The 18,777-nt window shown below is 45.8% G+C and overlaps 1 protein-coding gene across 5 annotated transcripts in view; it reads left to right on the top strand.

Annotated features, from left to right (window-relative positions):
- The window catches only part of LOC127907375 (BTB/POZ domain-containing protein kctd15), a 28,650-nt gene extending 10,393 nt beyond the window's left edge, over positions 1 to 18,257 (top strand). For all 5 annotated transcript variants that reach the window (XM_052462624.1, XM_052462623.1, XM_052462620.1 and 2 more), the window contains exons 3-5: positions 501 to 645; positions 6,073 to 6,378; positions 14,408 to 18,257. In XM_052462624.1, the coding sequence (XP_052318584.1) occupies positions 501 to 645; positions 6,073 to 6,378; positions 14,408 to 14,566 (610 nt within the window). In that variant the 3' untranslated portion in view covers positions 14,567 to 18,257. The remainder of the gene's footprint in view (positions 1 to 500; positions 646 to 6,072; positions 6,379 to 14,407) is intronic.
- Positions 18,258 to 18,777: the final 520 nt, after the last annotated feature.

Here is an 18,777-nt window from a genome sequence, read left to right on the forward strand (position 1 = left end):
ATGACTTTTTGAGTGAATGCTGTTTCACTGCACGAGGTGTAATAGTCACACTTCGGGTCTTATTTGTTTTCAAAGATGAACCAAATCAATACATAATTCAATAGAACATTTGTATTCAAAACACAAATAGGTATCAGAGCATCATGGATTCAAATGCTATAGAGAAACATATATCATATTTAATTGTAGCAAACCCCAGGTAAAGGTTTTATTAAGCCTTTAGTAATAGAGCTTTAAACTGAACCCATAGCATTAATATCTGTAAGTACCAGCTGAGACACTGTATGTTGTCCTAATCACACAGCAGAAGGGACACTTCAAACAGGCCTGGAACACAGGAAATGTGCCTTAAGCCCCTTGTTTCAACCAGGATGCTAATACATTTCAGACTTAGAGCTAATAAAATGGAAAAAATAAATGGAGGGTAATTGTTTCATACATTTGAAGGCAGCCGCTCAACTCAACCTCATTCCATTATATGTGTGTGTTTCAATTTCCAGAATCAGCCGTCTGTTTAATGGCACAGAGCCCATCGTGCTGGACAGCTTGAAGCAGCACTACTTCATCGACAGGGATGGAGAAATATTCCGTTACATTCTCAGCTTCCTCAGGACCTGCAAACTGCTTCTCCCAGATGACTTCAAGGTACATGATGATTTCTATTTGCACACCATAGCATCATGTGTACAGTATCTGCGCTGTAGGAACTCACACAGTGTAGAAATATACAAAGGATAGATGATTGATTCAAAGTTTGATCTTCCCTCTCATCTGAGAGGAATGTCCAACATGTTAGTTTTAGCTGTCTATCAATTTATATTATAAACATTATTTAGCATTACTTTCACATTCTATAAGTCAATATCAGCAGTCATTTGTTTTATTACTAAAACATTGGAAATCTAATCTAATTAATCCCCACCGATTTATCATTAAAGTGATGCTTTGAAGGTATTGAATAATTTCAGCCAGTAGTTCTGAATTCGATATGTTACGAATTGCAAATTATTCTATATATATTTTTAATACAATTTGTACAATATGTTACAATTTGTAAGTGCTTAAGATCCCAGACTGAACATTTAATATACAGTGGAGGAAAGGTGAAAATTCGGTCAAAAACATAACATAGTTCTGTGATGTGAATAAAGCCCAGAGCTGTTGTTTCTCACACACAAAAAAAATATTTCTATAGAGGTGAGGCCAGGTGAAACAGGCTGTATAGCCCCTGTTCCACTTGTTCCAGTCTGACAGTACCACCCAGTCTCCCAGCCACTGCCTCTCTCTCTGCTCTCAATAAAGTGCCATGACAGTTTAAAGGAACTGGGCTTGAGAGGGAAGTAGGAATACTAGAGGAGGCGAGAATAATGTGGTCCTGATTCTGACAGAGGGGAATGTGTGGGGAGGGAGTGTACTGTAGTGGATGTCTACAGACAGACAGACACACACGCACGCACACACACACACGCACGCACGCACGCACGCACGCACGCACGCACACACACACACACACACACACACACACACACACACACACACACACACTTTTATACCGTGCTCTATCTGGGAAACTGGAGCAACTTTGGTCCATGTTAGCCCACTGTGGCTGCACACACCTGTCTCCTGTTCCAGAGTGCGCATGAGGAGACTCCTTCCTGTATGCGCTTGGCTTAGCAAAACAACCGGCTCTGGAAATATGCACATATTATTGTTAATAAGTTATTCTACTTAGATACAGAGAAAAGATTCAGGCCAACGATCGATCATGGACTCTGGCCAAATCTTCTGTGATATAACCACTTTGATCGATCTAAAACACCATTAGTAAAATGTCAAGTTCCGGTTGATGATGTCTAAGGAGAGCATATTCAGTGCTCCATCTGTTCCTGTCCTTCCAGATCCCTTTTAGTTCAGTCTATTATACCCACATTTCCATGTCTTTCCCTATCGGCTTGGAGTAGTTCATCACTCTGGCTAAGGGGAGTAGAGGAGAGGCAGATCCCCCTGGCTAACTCTCAGGGCCAAGCATTATGGCTGAATGGGGACTGACCTGAACAACTGTGAGAACACGAAAGTTTCCTTCACATTTTTGGCAAATTACATTTTGGTTTTGGTTTGATCTGTATAGTGTACTGTATGGAAGCTAGAGCTGTTCTCATCCACTCCTATTCTACACAGTCCAATCAGCCAATGACTGTAAGTGAAACGAATGCAGGATCAGGACTCATTGTTTCAACTAATTACATTAATTCCCTTGCATCAAATCAAATCCAAGTTTATTTGTCACGTGTGCTGAATATGACAGGTGTAGTAGACTTTACAGTGAAATGCTTACTTACAGGCTCTAACCAACAGTGCAGAAAAGGTATTAGGTGAACAATAGCTAGGTAAAGAAATAAAAACAACAGTAGAAAGACAGTGAAAAATAACAGTAGCGGGGCTATATACAGACACCGGTTAGTCGGCTTATTGAGGTAGTATGTACATGTAGATATGGTTAAAGTGACTATGCATATATGATAAACAGAGAGTAGCAGCAGTGTAAAGAGGTGTTGGGAGGGGAGGCACACAATGCAAATAGTCCGGGTAGCCATCTGATTACCTGTTCAGGAGTCTTATGGCTTGGGGGTAAAAACTGTTGAGAAGCCTTTTTGTCCTAGACTTGGCACTCCGGTACCGCTTGCCATGCGGTAGTAGAGGGAACAGTCTATGACTGGGGTCTTTGACAATTTTTAGGGCCTTCCTCTGACACTGCCTGGTGTGGAGGTCCTGGATGGCAGGCAGCTTAGCCCCAGTGATGTACTGGGGCGTACGCACTACCCACTGTAGTGCCTCGCGGTCGGAGGCCGAGCAATTGCCGTACCAGGCAGTGATGCAACCGGTCAGGATGCTCTCGATGTTGCAGCTGTAGTACCTTTTGAGGATCTGAGGACCCATGCCAAATCTGTTTAGTTTCCTGAGGGGGAAGAGGCTTTGTTGTGCCCTCTTCACGTGCCCTCATCCTCTCTCTCTCTCTCTCTCTCTCTCTCTCTGTTGATCTGCATACCTTTCAATTTGTGTGAACTCTGAAAAAAATGCAAATACGGTTAGGATGACTTGAGTATGTTCTTATCTGAACACAATCAGTGTTGGCGTCGCCCCAGGCCTGGCTCTCTTCTGCTGCTGGCAGCCAACATGCTGTGTGTTTAGCTAAATCAATGTGAAAGCCTGCTTAGCAGTATAGTAACAAATATTCAGCATATATCAGTAGATGTAATACAATATTCACCCTTAATGTGCTTTCCACATGACATATTTCAGACATTATTCAGACTACAATGAATCACAAAGAGTGTAAGCAATGCTCAGTCAATTCGGTGATGGTCCTTAACCATTCCGGTGTGTTTTTGCATGTTACAATTATATTCTTATATCAATGAACAGTAAGTTCTTTATTTCTCAGTTCGATCCAGTAGATTTCTCAGCTACTCACAGTGATAGACAAAGTGTTATTATAATATTAAGGCAAACTCATTTTAACATTCATTATCGTCTTATTCATTATCACTGCATATAGGTCAGTGGTGTTGCCATATCCATGTCAAATGACAGTGCAGAAGGTAACTTCTAATTTGGATAGTTTAGTTAGCTGTAAAAAATTATTTTTTCCTGTTCCCCTCTCTCTCTCTCTCTCTCTCTCTCTCTCTCTCTCTCTCTCTCTCTCTCTCTCTCTCTGTCTCTCTCTCTGTCTCTCTCTTTCTCCCTCTCTCTCTTCCCCCCTCTCTCTCTCTCTCTCTCTCTCTCTCTCTCTCTCTCTCTCTCTCTCTCTGTCTCTCTCTCTCTCTGTATGCTCCTTCTCTTTCTCTCTCTCCCCATCTCTCTATTTTGCTCTCCCTCCCTCCCTCCATCCCCCCTCCCTCCGTCCTTCCCTGCGATGTTGCCTTGCCAGTGGGTGATCAGGTCGGATCATTATTTTGGAGCTCAACCGGCCTGTCTGGACACAGGAGTGTGGGATAGATTGTCTCTTGGAGCTGGCAGCATACAGCCAAGACAGAGCTGTTGGGCCTGTCTCCCCTCTCATCCTCACTTCAGCATTACGTTAGGATTATTCTCTTGTTTTCTGTTCTGCCCGGCTCAGGCTCAGGATGACTAAAGTGCCTCGCAGACAGACCCCTGTTAAAAACACATCCATCCGTGGCTTCAGACCTGTGAAGGATGAGGAGCTACACTTCGATACAGAGAGCACCCCTAAGGGGGAACGTCTCTTTATGTATTTTGTCAGCCGCAGTGAGGAGGGCCTAGAGAAGGCTGAGAAAAAAAGTGACCGAACCACCCCTTCATATTCTGTAATATTAAATATTAGAATGTCGGCTTAAGATGTGTTGCGTCACCGCCTGCTTCAGCTAGAGTTGGTTTTGGGCCATTCCTGGTTTTCAGATGGGGGATCGAATGAGGGATAAAGAAGCAGAAGGTTTTTCATGCAGGGGGATTTGAAAGTGGCTATTTCTTCCATCCTGACTGAGGCAGACAGGGTTAATAATATGCTGTTGGCTGCTATTGCCGTACCATACTCTGTACCCAGCAGTGTTCTGGAGAGGCGGGGGAAAACTCTTTTTAGATTTGGTTTCCCCAGCACCCCCAGCACCCCTAGCACCCCCAGCACCCAACACCCCCAGTACCCAACACCCAACACCCACAGCCAATGATGATGCAGTCAGACTGAAACAGGCACGCTCTCTTTCTTTCCTCTGCACAAACCCTAACTTATTTTAGAAGTGCAAATACATGGAGGGTATGGCAACTCATTATGACATGGACAATTGTTAAGACAACAAGATTCTAATATCCCATAGCTCTTTTCAACAATGTGACCAGCTATGCTAGTTAGCAACTCTGCTGGTAGTTAGCAACAGTGCTGGTCCAAGATTTGTGACAACGTTATCTTAACCTCTGTGTATTTTTGACCTACCCTTTGTATAGGAAATGCATCAAATAACATTTTAGGAATGCAGCACCCATAAATGTAGCAATTTACCTTTGTCTAATTTCCAGCTAGAGCTTCTGGTAGCTAAATCAATTACTTATTGTTTTGCTAGAATATTTACAATACTCATCTGACGCAATATAAAATTGTGATATCAGAGCTTAACATCGGGCCACTATTCACATTAGACATTACCATAAATCCCCTCTGTGTAAAGCATGCATAAAAAATCAACCATGGCTTATATTATAATTATCCTCATGTTCACTTCTTCTCCCATATATATTCCCCTCACATCCCCTCTGTTAGCTAGCTACCAATAGCTTGCCTTTCCCCCTCAGTCTTCCTGGTATTTTCTATGGTAGTGTTGAACGATGGTGCCATCTGGTCTTGTGGGAAATTAGAGGCAAGAGCGCAGAGGCAAATGGCCCCCAGCAAGCACAGCCCAGGGGGGAGGCAGCTAGGCAATCTGCTGCAGCTAGACTGTCTGCACATAGGAATGTACCATCCCATCCCACATCACTGCAGCCTGGGCTCGCTGAATCTCGCCTCACTGACACAGGCCTCTATAGAGTAGAGCTCAATACAATATGCTAGAGGATTACTCAGCCCTGCCAACAGCTACTGTTGCAGTAGAGAGTGACTGGCTGATTGCAGCTACAGTATGGCCATGGTTAGCATGGTAATAAAAAACAATACAGGCCTTTCTTGTAAACAACTGGAGACTGATCTGGTTTACCAGTGAATCATTCTTCAATCTGAGATATTTTAATGTTCAATGTGAGCCTAACTGAGATCATTTGTAACCAGGAAATACCATGAGATGAATATGAGGGACTGACTATAAAATACACTCTTTTAAAACCACTTCGATAGGGAAGTGATTTTTTCGTAGCGGCTTAGGAGAATTTACACAGTAGGTTAGGATAATTAACATAGCAGGTTAGGAGACTGAGGTTAAGGTTAGGAAAATGGTTAGGGTTAGCAAAAATGCTCTCCTAACTTGCTAAGAAAATTACTTTGTATCGAAGTGCCGTGAAAAGGATAAAGAGGCATGACATTACTTGGATTTGAGTGTTTGTGCATGTTCCCTATCCTGTCCCATCCAGGAGTTCCACCTGCTGTATGAGGAGGCTCGGTACTACCAGCTGTCCCCCATGATTAAGGAGCTGGAACGTTGGAAGCAGGAGAGGGAGCAGCGCAGGACGGCCCAGCCCTGTGACTGCCTGGTGGTGCGGGTGACGCCTGACCTAGGTGAGAGGATCGCCCTTAGCGGGGAGAAGGTGCTTATCGAGGAGATCTTCCCCGAGACTGGAGACGTCATGTGCAACTCGGTGAATGCCGGCTGGAACCAGGACCCCACGCACGTCATCCGCTTCCCCCTCAACGGCTACTGCAGGCTCAACTCTGTCCAGGTAGATAACGTTTTGTCTGTGCATGAATGTCGGCAGCTGTCTTTAATCATCACTAGAAGTTTTTTTTTCCTGGTGATGAAAACCCCAGAGAGCCTCTGTGACTTCTGTTTTCCTATTGTCTTGAGGGAGCAGGGTTTAAAGTGGGTATAATGGTGTATCACGTTTTACAGGTGTGAAGTTGACTGTTGACTGTTCTAAAGTCATCACTGGTGATCTATAGGACAAGGACTCCACTTTGAAATGTCCATGTAAAGGCATGTGACATGATTTGTAGCCTGTGTGTAGCCACAGACAAGATGACTGTTCTGTAGCAACAACCCCTCATCATAACTCACATGGGATAATAGTTACTCTGATGTGATTTAGAGTGGATTTGTTTAAGATGTTCGGAGATAGTGACACGTTTTTTCAGCCACTTGTAGGTTTATGTCACAGCAATAATATTCATCTTCCTCTCAGAAAGCACTCTTCCCTCTCCAAGGTTTGAATGAGGCTTTAAGGAGCAGAGCAGCCTCTCACCACAGCTCTGTGGTATCATCAACACCTTATTGCCAATAGCCATACAGATCAACACATAGAGGAGCCTCACCCAGCGCCCAGCATGCCCCACACTACCCCCAACACGCCAGGCAGGCGTTCTGCTCTGACACCTCCACCGTCCTCCTGCCAATGTGAGAGACCACCTCCGGGGCTGCTGCCTAGCTGCCTGAGCAGCGGGACAAAGCCTGTCTCCTCTCCACTGTCTGTCTGCCTGCGCTGCGGCCATGTTTTCTTCTCACAAAAATGAGAGGGGTGAAAAAATGATATGCATAATTTACGTTTGACTCCTTTTTAAGACACAGCTCCTCTTTTTAAAAAGACTCCAATATAACACCGCCCGGGGAGATTGAAATACACGTATTGCATTTTTTAATACCATACTTACAATTTCTCAAACAGCCTAAACCGGTTTATACTTCTTTTATAGATTTTTAAATGGCTTGCAATATAATTAATTGGCCGCATCAACTAACACAACATTTTCTCACTATGTTTACCGCTGAGTTTGGTCTCAGTGTGCGCCGTACATCTGTCTCAAATGGACTGGGAAGGATCCCTCCTATTTTAGTTTTCATTATCAGGCCTTTCCCACAGACTGTAGAGCTGAGGTGAAACCAACCCACAGACTCACTGTCTCTCTCGTGGAGCTGAGGTGAAACAAACCCACAGACTCACTGTCTCTCTGTTGAGCTGAGGTGAAACAAACCCACAGACTCACTGTCTCTCTGTTGAGCTGAGGTGAAACAAACCCACAGACTCACTGTCTCTCTGTTGAGCTGAGGTGAAACCAACCCACAGACTCACTGTCTCTCTGTTGAGCTGAGGTGAAACAAACCCACAGACTCACTGTCTCTCTGTTGAGCTGAGGTGAAACAAACCCACAGACTCACTGTCTCTCTGTTGAGCTGAGGTGAAACAAACCCACAGACTCACTGTCTCTCTGTTGAGCTGAGGTGAAACCAACCCCATTATTCAGTGTCTGCATCCCAAATGGCACCATATGCCCTACATAGTGGGGAATATGGCACCTTATATAGGGAATAGGGTGTCATTTGGGACTCAGACAGCATGGGAATGACTTGGCGCTGGCATAAACGGGAGCCTGCCCTCTCTTCAGGGTTACCTGTTTGTGATGTTTGTGTTAGTGAATGAGGGACACAGTGGGGCTCTAGAGGGCTTTGTCTCAACGTATAGCCTTTGCCCGGATGGGGAGGCATTGTTCGCGGCAGGGCTCTTTCTCTCTCTGGGCTGGCCCCTTTAAGACAAACACACACACACACACACACACACACACACACACACACACACACACACACACACACACACACACACACACACACACACACACACACACACACACACACACACACACACACACACACACACACACACACACACACACACACACACACACACACACACACACGCACACACGCACACACACACACTGCAGTTAGGTTGGCAGTTAGGCTCATTGAGCTGCTATAGGTGAGGGGAACAGAGAGCAGATGGAGGTGTTTTCTGGTGTAAGGGGAGATTTTTCTAAAGAACTTCCTCATCCTGTCCTGTGTCATTGGTATGAGAAGGTTATGAGAATAATCCTCATTTTACCTGGCCAGACAATGTGCCTGTGATCTGATTACAGTCCTGGACCCCGACCCAAGGGAATGCAACCACACCCTGCCCACAGAGGAAGAAAGAGAAGAAAAAAAAGAGGGAATGTTTTGAGAAAGAGATGGAAAATAGTGTTGGGAACTTGTGTTTATTTCCGTGTTGCCCTGGTTTGGATTCTTTAGTCTCTTCAGTCATCTGCTGCCCTTAGTTACAGCATTTCTCTTCCGATACAAGGGCAGGTACATTCATTATAATTAATCACCAATAAGATTTTGGGAGGCTTACTAACTCATTCTGTCTGAGAAATCGTTCTTGCCAACTCCAACCAAAGAGAAAACCTATAAACAACCCCACCTTGGTGAGTGAACGATTCATTCCTCCAGTCATGAAGGAATTTAAGGGGAATAATGCAAACCACCTGTGATGTAGAGCCATGGGAAAAAAAGAACTGGGCCGCTTAAGAGGGAAAACATTTAGCTAAAGAGCCACAGAGGTGTACACACACACACACACATGCACGCACGCACGCAAACACACACACACACACACACATGCACGCACGCACGCAAACACACACACACACACACACACACATGCACGCACGCACGCAAACACACACACAAACACACACACACAGTCCCGAAGCAGGAGCCGGCCGGTACCCACCTCCGTACATCACAGTGATGGAGCACTGTGATCAAGCCAGACGCAATCCTTCCTTCATCACCCTGACAGCAACACTACTCTGAGACGGCCCCTGTCCTTCCTGTCCCCTCTCACTGCCAGGGCTGCCAGGGCCGGGGACATTACATGGCCCAGCCACTCTTTCTGACACGCCATGTCACATAGCCAGCCTATCAATCCATACGGGGTCAGCTAGTAACAGGGAGAACATGGCTCCGCCCTACCATCACCACCTCCATCACCACCACCCTCACCCTCACCCTTCCGAGAAAAAAAACACAGAGCACATGATAAACTTAGCTACCAACACTATTTCTGACCCTCCTGTGTCAAAGCTTTACTACAAACTTATATTGTGAACTTGTCTCTTAGACAAGGCAGCAGTTGTCCCCCCTAGAAATGGAACACGTTAGTGTGATCAGACAACCACTTTCTAATAGGTCTTTTGATGCTTGTGATGAAGTGGAGAATGAAGATGAGGTAGAAACAACATTTTAATGGCCATGTATAGTTAAACAAAGTAGGACTCCCTCTGTGCAGCACCACATTACTCTGAGTCTGCTCTACCTGTCACTCACACCCAGCCCTACGTCCCGACAACTGGAGACTTAGACCCCCAGTCCTACGTCCTGACAACTGGAGACTTAGACCCCCAGTCCTACGTCCTGACAACTGGAGACTTAGACCCCCAGTCCTACGTCCTGACAACTGGAGACTTAGACCCCCAGTCCTACATCCTGACAACTGGAGAGTTAGACCCCCAGTCCTACATCCTGACAACTGGAGACTTCGTCCCCCAGTCCTACATCCTGACAACTGGAGACTTAGACCCCCAGTCCTACAGCCTGACAACTGGAGACTTAGACCCCCAGTCCTACATCCTGACAACTGGAGACTTAGACCCGAGTCCTACATCCTGACAACTGGAGACTTAGACCCCCAGCCCTACGTCCTGACAACTGGAGACTTAGACCCCCAGCCCTACATCCTGACAACTGGAGACTAAGACCCCCAGTCCTACGTCCTGACAACTGGAGACTTTGACCCCCAGCCCTACGTCCTGACAACTGGAGACATAGACCCACAGTCCTACGTCCTGACAACTGGAGACTAAGACCCCCAGTCCTACATCCTGACAACTGGAGACTGAGACCCCCAGTCCTACATCCTGACAACTGGAGACTGAGACCCCCAGTCCTACATCCTGACAACTGGAGACTTAGACCCCCAGTCCTACATCCTGACAACTGGAGACTTAGACCCCCAGTCCTACATCCTGACAACTGGAGACTGAGACCCCCAGCCCTACGTCCTGACAACTGGAGAATTAGACCCCCAGTCCTACATCCTGACATCTGGAGACTTAGACCCCCAGTCCTACATCCTGACAACTGGAGACTTAGACCCCCAGTCCTACATCCTGACAACTGGAGACTGAGACCCCCAGCCCTACATCCTGACAACTGGAGACTTAGACCCCCAGTCCTACATCCTGACAACTGGAGACTTAGACCCCCAGTCCTACACCCTGACAACTGGAGACTTAGACCCCCAGTCGTACATTTTATTTATTTTTTATTTTTTATTTTTTTAACCTTTATTTCACTAGGCAAGTCAGTTAAGAACAAATTCTTATTTTCAATGACGGCCTAGGAACAGTGGGTTAACTGCCTGTTCAGGGGCAGAACGACAGATTTGTACCTTGTCAGCTCGGCTACTAGTCCAATGCTCTAACCACTAGGCTACCCTGCCGCCCCATCCTGACAACTGGAGACTGAGACCCCCAGTCCTACGTCCTGACAACTGGAGACTGAGACCCCCAGTCCTACGTCCTGACAACTGGAGACTTAGACGAGTGCTGCACAGGCATCTCTAGCCCCTCTGGAGATGTGGGTGTGCTTGTGTGTGTATGCACGTTCGTGTGCCTGCATTCCTGCGTGTGTGTGTTAACTCCAGTGTTTGTGTGTGAACTCCGGTATGTGTGTGTGTGTGTGTGTGCACTCCGGTGGCCATCAATATTACATCACGCTCTGTTTCCAGCCATGAGGCTCATCCACTTTGATTCCTGCCTCACCGGCTTCTCTTACTGCGCTCTGTTCCGTTATGATGCTGGGAGGTTAGTGGAGCGAGCTTGATACGTATCCCCTGCTCATCCCCATGGCGACCCCAGGTTTGAGTGGCAGCGCTGTGATGTCCCTGTATGCTGTACAGGGGGGTGAGGGTTGAATGTGACAGTAGCTGATCCCTCTGCAGCCAAGTCAACCCTGCAACAGTGAGAATAGATGAGTATGCTACAGTGGGCTACGTTTATGAAGGTGCACAGGGGATGAAGTGAGGCAAAGCTTTTGTTCACATTCTGAGCTTCAAACATAAAGAAAAAGTGGAACAGAAAGTGCTGCTACAGTGGAAGAAGTTAAGAAACTTTGCAACTTTCAGAAACCACTGTAACTCCTGGGCAATGAGTTTTGGGTTCTGTGAAAGAGCCAATACCTTATTTACAGCAAGAAGGGTTAAAGACACTTGAACATTGGTACATTTGGCATTTTGAATCAAAGATCAATGTACATGTGTTGAAATTCAATATGAAATGTTGAGGTTAAATTCAATACATTTACAGTGTGATAATGCCTCATTATCAAAATGTTTTAATTAAGAGTATATTTATTGATCAACCCTTCTCTCCTTTGTGACTGAAGTCTCACATATGTAAAAAAAAAAAAAAGAAATGGGGTGAAAATGCAATGTGATGCAATGATCAAAGCAGGGAGTGTAATATCATTTCCATAATCGTTACTCCTCTCCATCGTCTGTCGTGGATTTGGGGAGCGTTCGTTTGATGCTTCGGCAGGTCTCTTAATTAGTGCCTCTCTTAAGCTCACCATCAGCCTTCTGCCGCCTCTCTTTCCCACAAATGACTGACTCCGTCATCGTCACAGAGCTCCGGAGGGGAGGGGAGGAGAAGGGGGAGGGAGAGGGGGTAGTTATCGTTATTGGAGTTAGTTAGGTGCAAGAATAAAAATGCTGCTGGCCCACATTTAATCTTAGCTTGTGTCCCATATGGCACCCTGGCCAGAATGCTATAGGCCCTGGTCAAAAGTAATGCACTACATAGGAATAGGGTATAATTTGGGACGAACTCTCTGCCTTGTTTTTGCATCAGGGCAGGGGGGGAAGCAGGGCGAGGTGGTAGGGGGGGTGTTTAAACCAGCCATTAAGAGTTGAGCAAGCCTGTTTAACAAGTCCTATCGGTCTGTGTGATCTGTGAATTCCTCAGCAGGCATCCTAACCCCCAGACTGAGGAGGCTGCGTGACTCAACCACCAAGACAAATTGTCCCGCTTTAGCCCTCCAATGGGGCCACCACTCTCGCAATTAGAGAGGCCACTCTCACTTGTGTGTGTGTGTATGTGTGTGTGTGCGAGTGTGTGTTTATATGGGGCAACAGGAGAAAACCATTGTATTTTGCGTGATTTTCGTCTCTGGCTTTGTATCTGGCAATATAATGAGAGAGAGGCTAGCCCTGAGCAAGACCTTTCATTTCCATACGCTGCAACACTCCATTTAAGGAACTGGGGAATAAATAGATACACAGCACTCCACACATTGGGATTTAGAGATACTCCCTCTCCTAAAAAACACAGAAGGATTACAGGAGATGTAAAAAATCTGAGCCTCACTAACATGCCTCCATCCTTCTCACATCTTAGTTTTTAGAGCTCCTCACAGCTCCTAACAGCTCCTAACAGCCACTCACAGCCTCTCACAGCTCCTCACAGCTCCTAACAGCCACTCACAACCTCTCACAGCTCCTCACAGCTCCTAACAGCCACTCACAACCTCTCACAGCCCCTCACAGCTCCTCACAGCTCCTCACAGCTCCTAACAGCCACTCACAGCCTCTCACAGCTCCTCACAGCTCCTAACAGCCACTCACAACCTCTCACAGCCCCTCACAGCTCCTCACAGCTCCTAACAGCCTCTCACAGCTCCTCACAGTCCCTCACAGCTCCTCACAGTCCCTCACAGCTCCTCACAGTTCCTCACAGCCCCTCACAAATTCTCACAGCTCCTCACAGCTCCTAACAGCCTCTCACAACTTCTCACAGCTCCTCACAGTCCCTCACAGCTCCTCACAGCTCCTAACAGCTCCTCACAGCCTCTCACAGCTCCTCACAGCCACTCACAGTTCCTAACAGCCACTCACAGCCCCTCACAGCTCCTCACAGCCCTCACTGCTTCTCACAGCCCCTCACAGCTCCTCACAGCCTCTCACAGCCCCTCACAGCCCCTCACAGCTCCTCACAGACCCTCACAGCTCCTCAAAGCCTCTCACAGCCTCACAGCTCCTCACAGCCCCTCACAGCTCCTCACATCCCTCACTGCTTCTCACAGCCTCTCACAGCCACTCACAGCCCCTCACAGCTCCTCACAGCCCCTCACAGCTCCTCACAGAAACTCACAGCCCCTCACAGCCTCTCACAGCCCCTCACCGCTCCTCACAGCCCCTCACAGCTCCTCACAGCTCCTCACAACTTCTCAAAGCCTCTCACAGCTCCTCACAGCCCCTCACACCTCCTCACAGCCTCTCACAGCCCCTCACAGCCCCTCACAGCTTCTCAAAGCCTCTCACAGCTCCTCACAGCCCCTCACAGCTCCCAGTATCTTACAGGCCTCAGCATCACTCCTCAACCCCTACTGCTTATTACTCCAATTAGGAGCCCTAGTTATCTTTCCATATACTGAACTCAAGCCAGCTCCCTCCAAACACACCTAGCTAACTCTCTCTAATACACCCCCAACCCCCTCCATCTCTTTGAGCTCATGCCCTCATATCATCATCAGCAGATCCTTCAACACCACCCACCACCATGAATATTAGAGACAGTATGATGTCCGACCGCCCCTCCGGCACATATCCATCTATGTGATTGGGTTAGTGACATGTGCTCTGTATACGTGACTCATCACCAGTAAATGTGCTTTGATTGATGAGGAGGTGGTGGGTGGACACGGTCATTATTATTGATAAGTCTGTGTTAACCCTTTGGGAGTTTTTCCTGGCCACTGTACTTCTACTTGTTCTTTCGGGTCTAGGCTGGGTTACTGCAAAGCATTTTGTGGCTGCTAATGTACAACAGGCTTTATGAATAGATTTGATTGATTAAACCTCTGTTGTTGCTCTGTCCCTGCAGGTTCTAGAGCGTCTGTTCCAGAAGGGTTTCAGCGTGGCAGCGTCCTGCGGCGGCGGGGTGGACTCCTCCCAGTTCAGCGAGTACGTGCTGTGCCGTGAGGACCGGCGGAGTATGTCCATGAACACCCCCATCAGGATAAAACAGGAGCCCCTGGACTAGAGAGACTTTAGGAGAGGAGAGGGACTAGCCACGAGGGGCTCCTCACCCCCCTACTGGACAGAACAGAACAAACCCAAACCCTAATATCCCTCCACCTCACACCACAAAAACCAACCCAGCAAGAAACACCTAAGTATTAGCAGACGCCTGATAACGTTGCCAGCTCTGAGGAACTCAGTGCACTAAGGGGAATGTAGTATAAACACAAAAAAGCAAAGAAAGAAAACAAAAGGATTTGATTCTGTTTACTAATAACACCCAAAGGAATAAAGGACTATGATGATGAACAGAAAGACTGAAACAGCAGCTCCATCTCTTGACCCATTTAAGCACCGTGACCAATCTCTTTTTCCTCCAGTTGTAAGGCTCTCTGACCCCTTGTGAAGAGGTGTCCTGACCTCAGTGAGGAGAACGGCCCCCTTGCCCTCAGTGCAGCGCATGGCGGTGTGTCGTCCAGTCCCGTACGTGTCTGTGTGAGGCCCATGTGTTGTGTGCGCCGTCCAGTGCAGCTGAGTGGGGACAAGACAGGTGCTATTTAGGGAGGCCTGGCCTGACAAGGGGCAGGGCTGACAGAGAGGAAGAGGAGGAAGTGACAGCCATCCAGCCCACATTGCTCTTATAGCCAGCAACCAGGCCTCGCAGCCAAGGGAGGTCCAATTGATTGTCTTTCTTATTTTCATTGTTGTTTATAAAGTACAACTTTTTTCTCTGATTTTTTTGCTGTTTTATCACAACATGGTGTAAACAATTATTAATAGGATTGTTTTATGTTTTTTTCCCCTCCTATATGAAGGATGTATGAGTGTTGTATTCAGTCAGTATGTTTGAAAGCTTCAGAGAATGAGAAAGAGACAGAGAGAGACAGAGAGAAAGAGAGACAGAGAGAGAAAGAGAGAGAGAGAGAAAGAGAGAGAGAGAGACAGAGAGAGACAGAGAGAAAGAGAGAGAGAGAGAAAGAGAGAGAGAGAGACAGAGAGAGAGAGAGAGAGAGAGAGAGAGAGAGAGAGACAGAGACAGAGAGAGAGAGAGAGACAGAGAGAGAGAGAGACAGAGAGAGAGAGAGACAGAGAGAGAGAGAGAGAGAGAGAGAGAGAGAGACATAGAGAGACATAGAGAGAGAGACTTGGCAGTGGCTATAGAAACACTATTATGTCTGGAGGCTACGTGGCTAAAGCAGCAGTCTGGCTGGTAATGCATTCAGAGCTGGAGAAGGTCTCATTGTTTAAATGGGGCTGCAAGGGAACCTGGCTATTTCTACATCTTTCAGAGGAAACATTTGTAGCATGCATAAAGTGCATTGGCTTTGTTGCAATTAGCTGTCAAACATATCTTACATCAAATAAGATTAACAATGTGAGAGTACATATATTTATTAAAAAGTTAAAAGTCAACATGTAAAATGATCTGTAATGTGAAATGAGAAAATCTGAATGAAATTGTATATGAAGGCTCTGAATGTGTTGCTGGTTGTGGAATGCCAGAATGTTCCTAACTTGACAAGGAACATGTGAACTGAGGTAGATCAGTGTATCTCCATGATTGTGATGAGATGTACTCTAAATGCTTGATAACTTTGTTTGCACTTATAACACATCCTCTACAAAACATCCTCCACCCCAAATAAGTTCTTAGTATACGTCCTGATGACCAGCGCCCAATCAACCCACACATTATTTCATTGTGTTTATAGTAATTAGCACATATTAATATGTTGAGAGAGTCCAATGTAAGTAATATCAAACTTCGGTGATAAAGCGAAGTTGCCTATTTGATGATTGTACAAAGTTTAAAATTCATGTTTTCATAATTGTTTATTTGACACAGAAATCACTATGATTATTCAAAAAAAAATGATAGGAACAAACACAGTACAAATAGTCTGACAATTGAAAGAATACTTTACGTTCAATCATGTTTGTCTTGCTGACTGTCATTTCATTTCTAAGGGAGGATTATTTCAATCACTCTTCACATGTCTGCAGCAGCATAACCTAAAATGAACTGTAAGCTGAGCATCAGAGCATTGTTTACAGAGAAAAAGAGTGGGAGGCACTTGTTCTATCCTGCTGTGATTCCATGGTTTGATTCTCTACATTTGTGGATCAAAGAGAGAAACAAGAAAGAAAGAGTATAAAGTTGTCATACTTTATATCTGTGTTTCATCCATTCCAAAATAATAGATCAAAAAGAGGCCCATTCTGATCTTGGTTCAGCACCGGCTTGTTGATGAGTTTGTTTTGAAACCTCCTATGGTGGGTGTTTCACTAATTACAATTACAAAAATCTTATTTCAAATGGGATGGTAGTCTAATTTGTAATGAACCAACTATCCTCTTGGTCCTAGTGTCCAGTGTCTTCTCTGTGGATGTCCACTGATTAAACAAGCCACAGGACTTCTTCAGTCTTCAGTTTTTAAAGATGGTCAGGGTTAGTTAGTTAGTTTAGCTCCAAGAAGTCCAGAAGGCAGCACAGACCTCCTAGGGGGCCTCCCTCCCAATCAGGCTCCTCTTTGTTCTGACCTGCTACTGTCCTGGGCCCTTGTATCCAGTCGCCTCAAAGGGAATGGCCAACCAGGCCTTTTATGTTGCTGAGGGATGTGGGGCTTCAGAGCCCAGCGGGTCCCCCGGGCTCCCATGCACTCCCAGCTCCTCAGAAATGCCAGTAGAGACAAGGGTTGTGCCCCCCACTGCGTCATCACATTCCCAGACCCTTCTGTACAGAGCACCCTCCTAACGTTACCCCCATGGCTCACTGGACCGCACCGCACCAGACCAAACAAACATTCCCTCCCTACTTTATGTCCTCTGGTATCTCTAGATTCAACTTTACATCTGAAGGGAACCGGCTCAGTTCTCAATGGTTCTGAATAGTTACAGTATGTGGCAGCATTTAGCCCACCTTCATCAGTTCACTTCCCTGTTGACACAAGAGTAAAGCAACTCAACAATACCTCTTACAGGTGGCAGGTTCTGACAGATACCTCATTACATTACTGGGCCATTTCTTCTAACATATTGTATGTTTTCACACATACCCTCAGAAAAAAAGAAGTGCCGTGCAGCACCATTTGTCCCTGTAGGAGAACCCCCTGAAAGTTGGCTCCAGACAGAACCATTTTGGGTTCCAAATTGAACCTGTGTTCCAGGTGCTATTAAAGCATGCTATTTTGAACCAGATCTTAAATGGTTCTATCTGGAACCCTTTTTTCAGAGGGTTCCCCTACAGGGACACATGGTGCCACATAGCACTCTTTTTTTTCTGAGAGTGTACCATTTTCTTTTAGTAATTTGTGGTCAGTAAGACCATAATTAACAAGGAGTCCTACCACTTCTCTGTGTGGTGTGTCCACACAGTCCAGAGACCGGAGGGCAGTTGTACAGTTGTTTGTATATTAAATTGTTATCAGCACACTGGCTTTTACTGAGCCCTCGACCGTCTTAATAAAAAAGAGACCTATAAGTCCTCTCATTTACTACCAAACAAAAATAACAAAAATAATTTCCAATTTGCAAGCATTATGTTGTGTACATATGGATTAAACACATTTCAAAAGGGTATACTTAAGGTACAAAATGTATATTATTGAAAATGTTTTAATAATTAGACTGTGGTATTAAAGGGCATGTGTTCACTTACAGTGTGTCCATTTGATTTTTCTTGCATATTTGCGATAATAAAAGGATGTACTGTATATTTTCTGCCTCATTCCTGTCCTTTGTGTCATTTCTTGGATAATATTGTGGGTTTTTTCCTCCTTTCATCTGCACTAACATTGTCTCTTTCAAGAGGGAAAATACAGTACACCTCATGCAGTTACATGTAAAACAGATCTCATGTGGTTTCTTAGGTGGTCATGAACTTTTTCAGTTTGACCTGAAGTGAACTCTCAATATACTATAATATACTATAATCCCCCAGAAAAATGTGTCAGACCCTGCACAAACATATCTTTGCAGAGCACCAGTTTAATCCCTGCATGGGTAAAGTAGAGGGCGTTAGGGGTTAAATGAAGATCAGCAGTCTGAGGGGCCAAAGGGACTTTCAAATGGTTCTGCTGCTGCATCTGGACCAAACCCACCAGAATCTGCTCCCAAATCCCTGCTTCTGGACAACAAACACCAGAATCTGCTCCCAAATCCCTGCATCTGGACCAAACCCACCAGAATCTGCTCCCAAATCCCTGCTTCTGGACAACAAACACCAGAATCTGC

The sequence above is a fragment of the Oncorhynchus keta genome, chromosome 14 (assembly GCF_023373465.1).
Source record: "Oncorhynchus keta strain PuntledgeMale-10-30-2019 chromosome 14, Oket_V2, whole genome shotgun sequence".
NCBI lineage: Eukaryota > Metazoa > Chordata > Actinopteri > Salmoniformes > Salmonidae > Oncorhynchus > Oncorhynchus keta.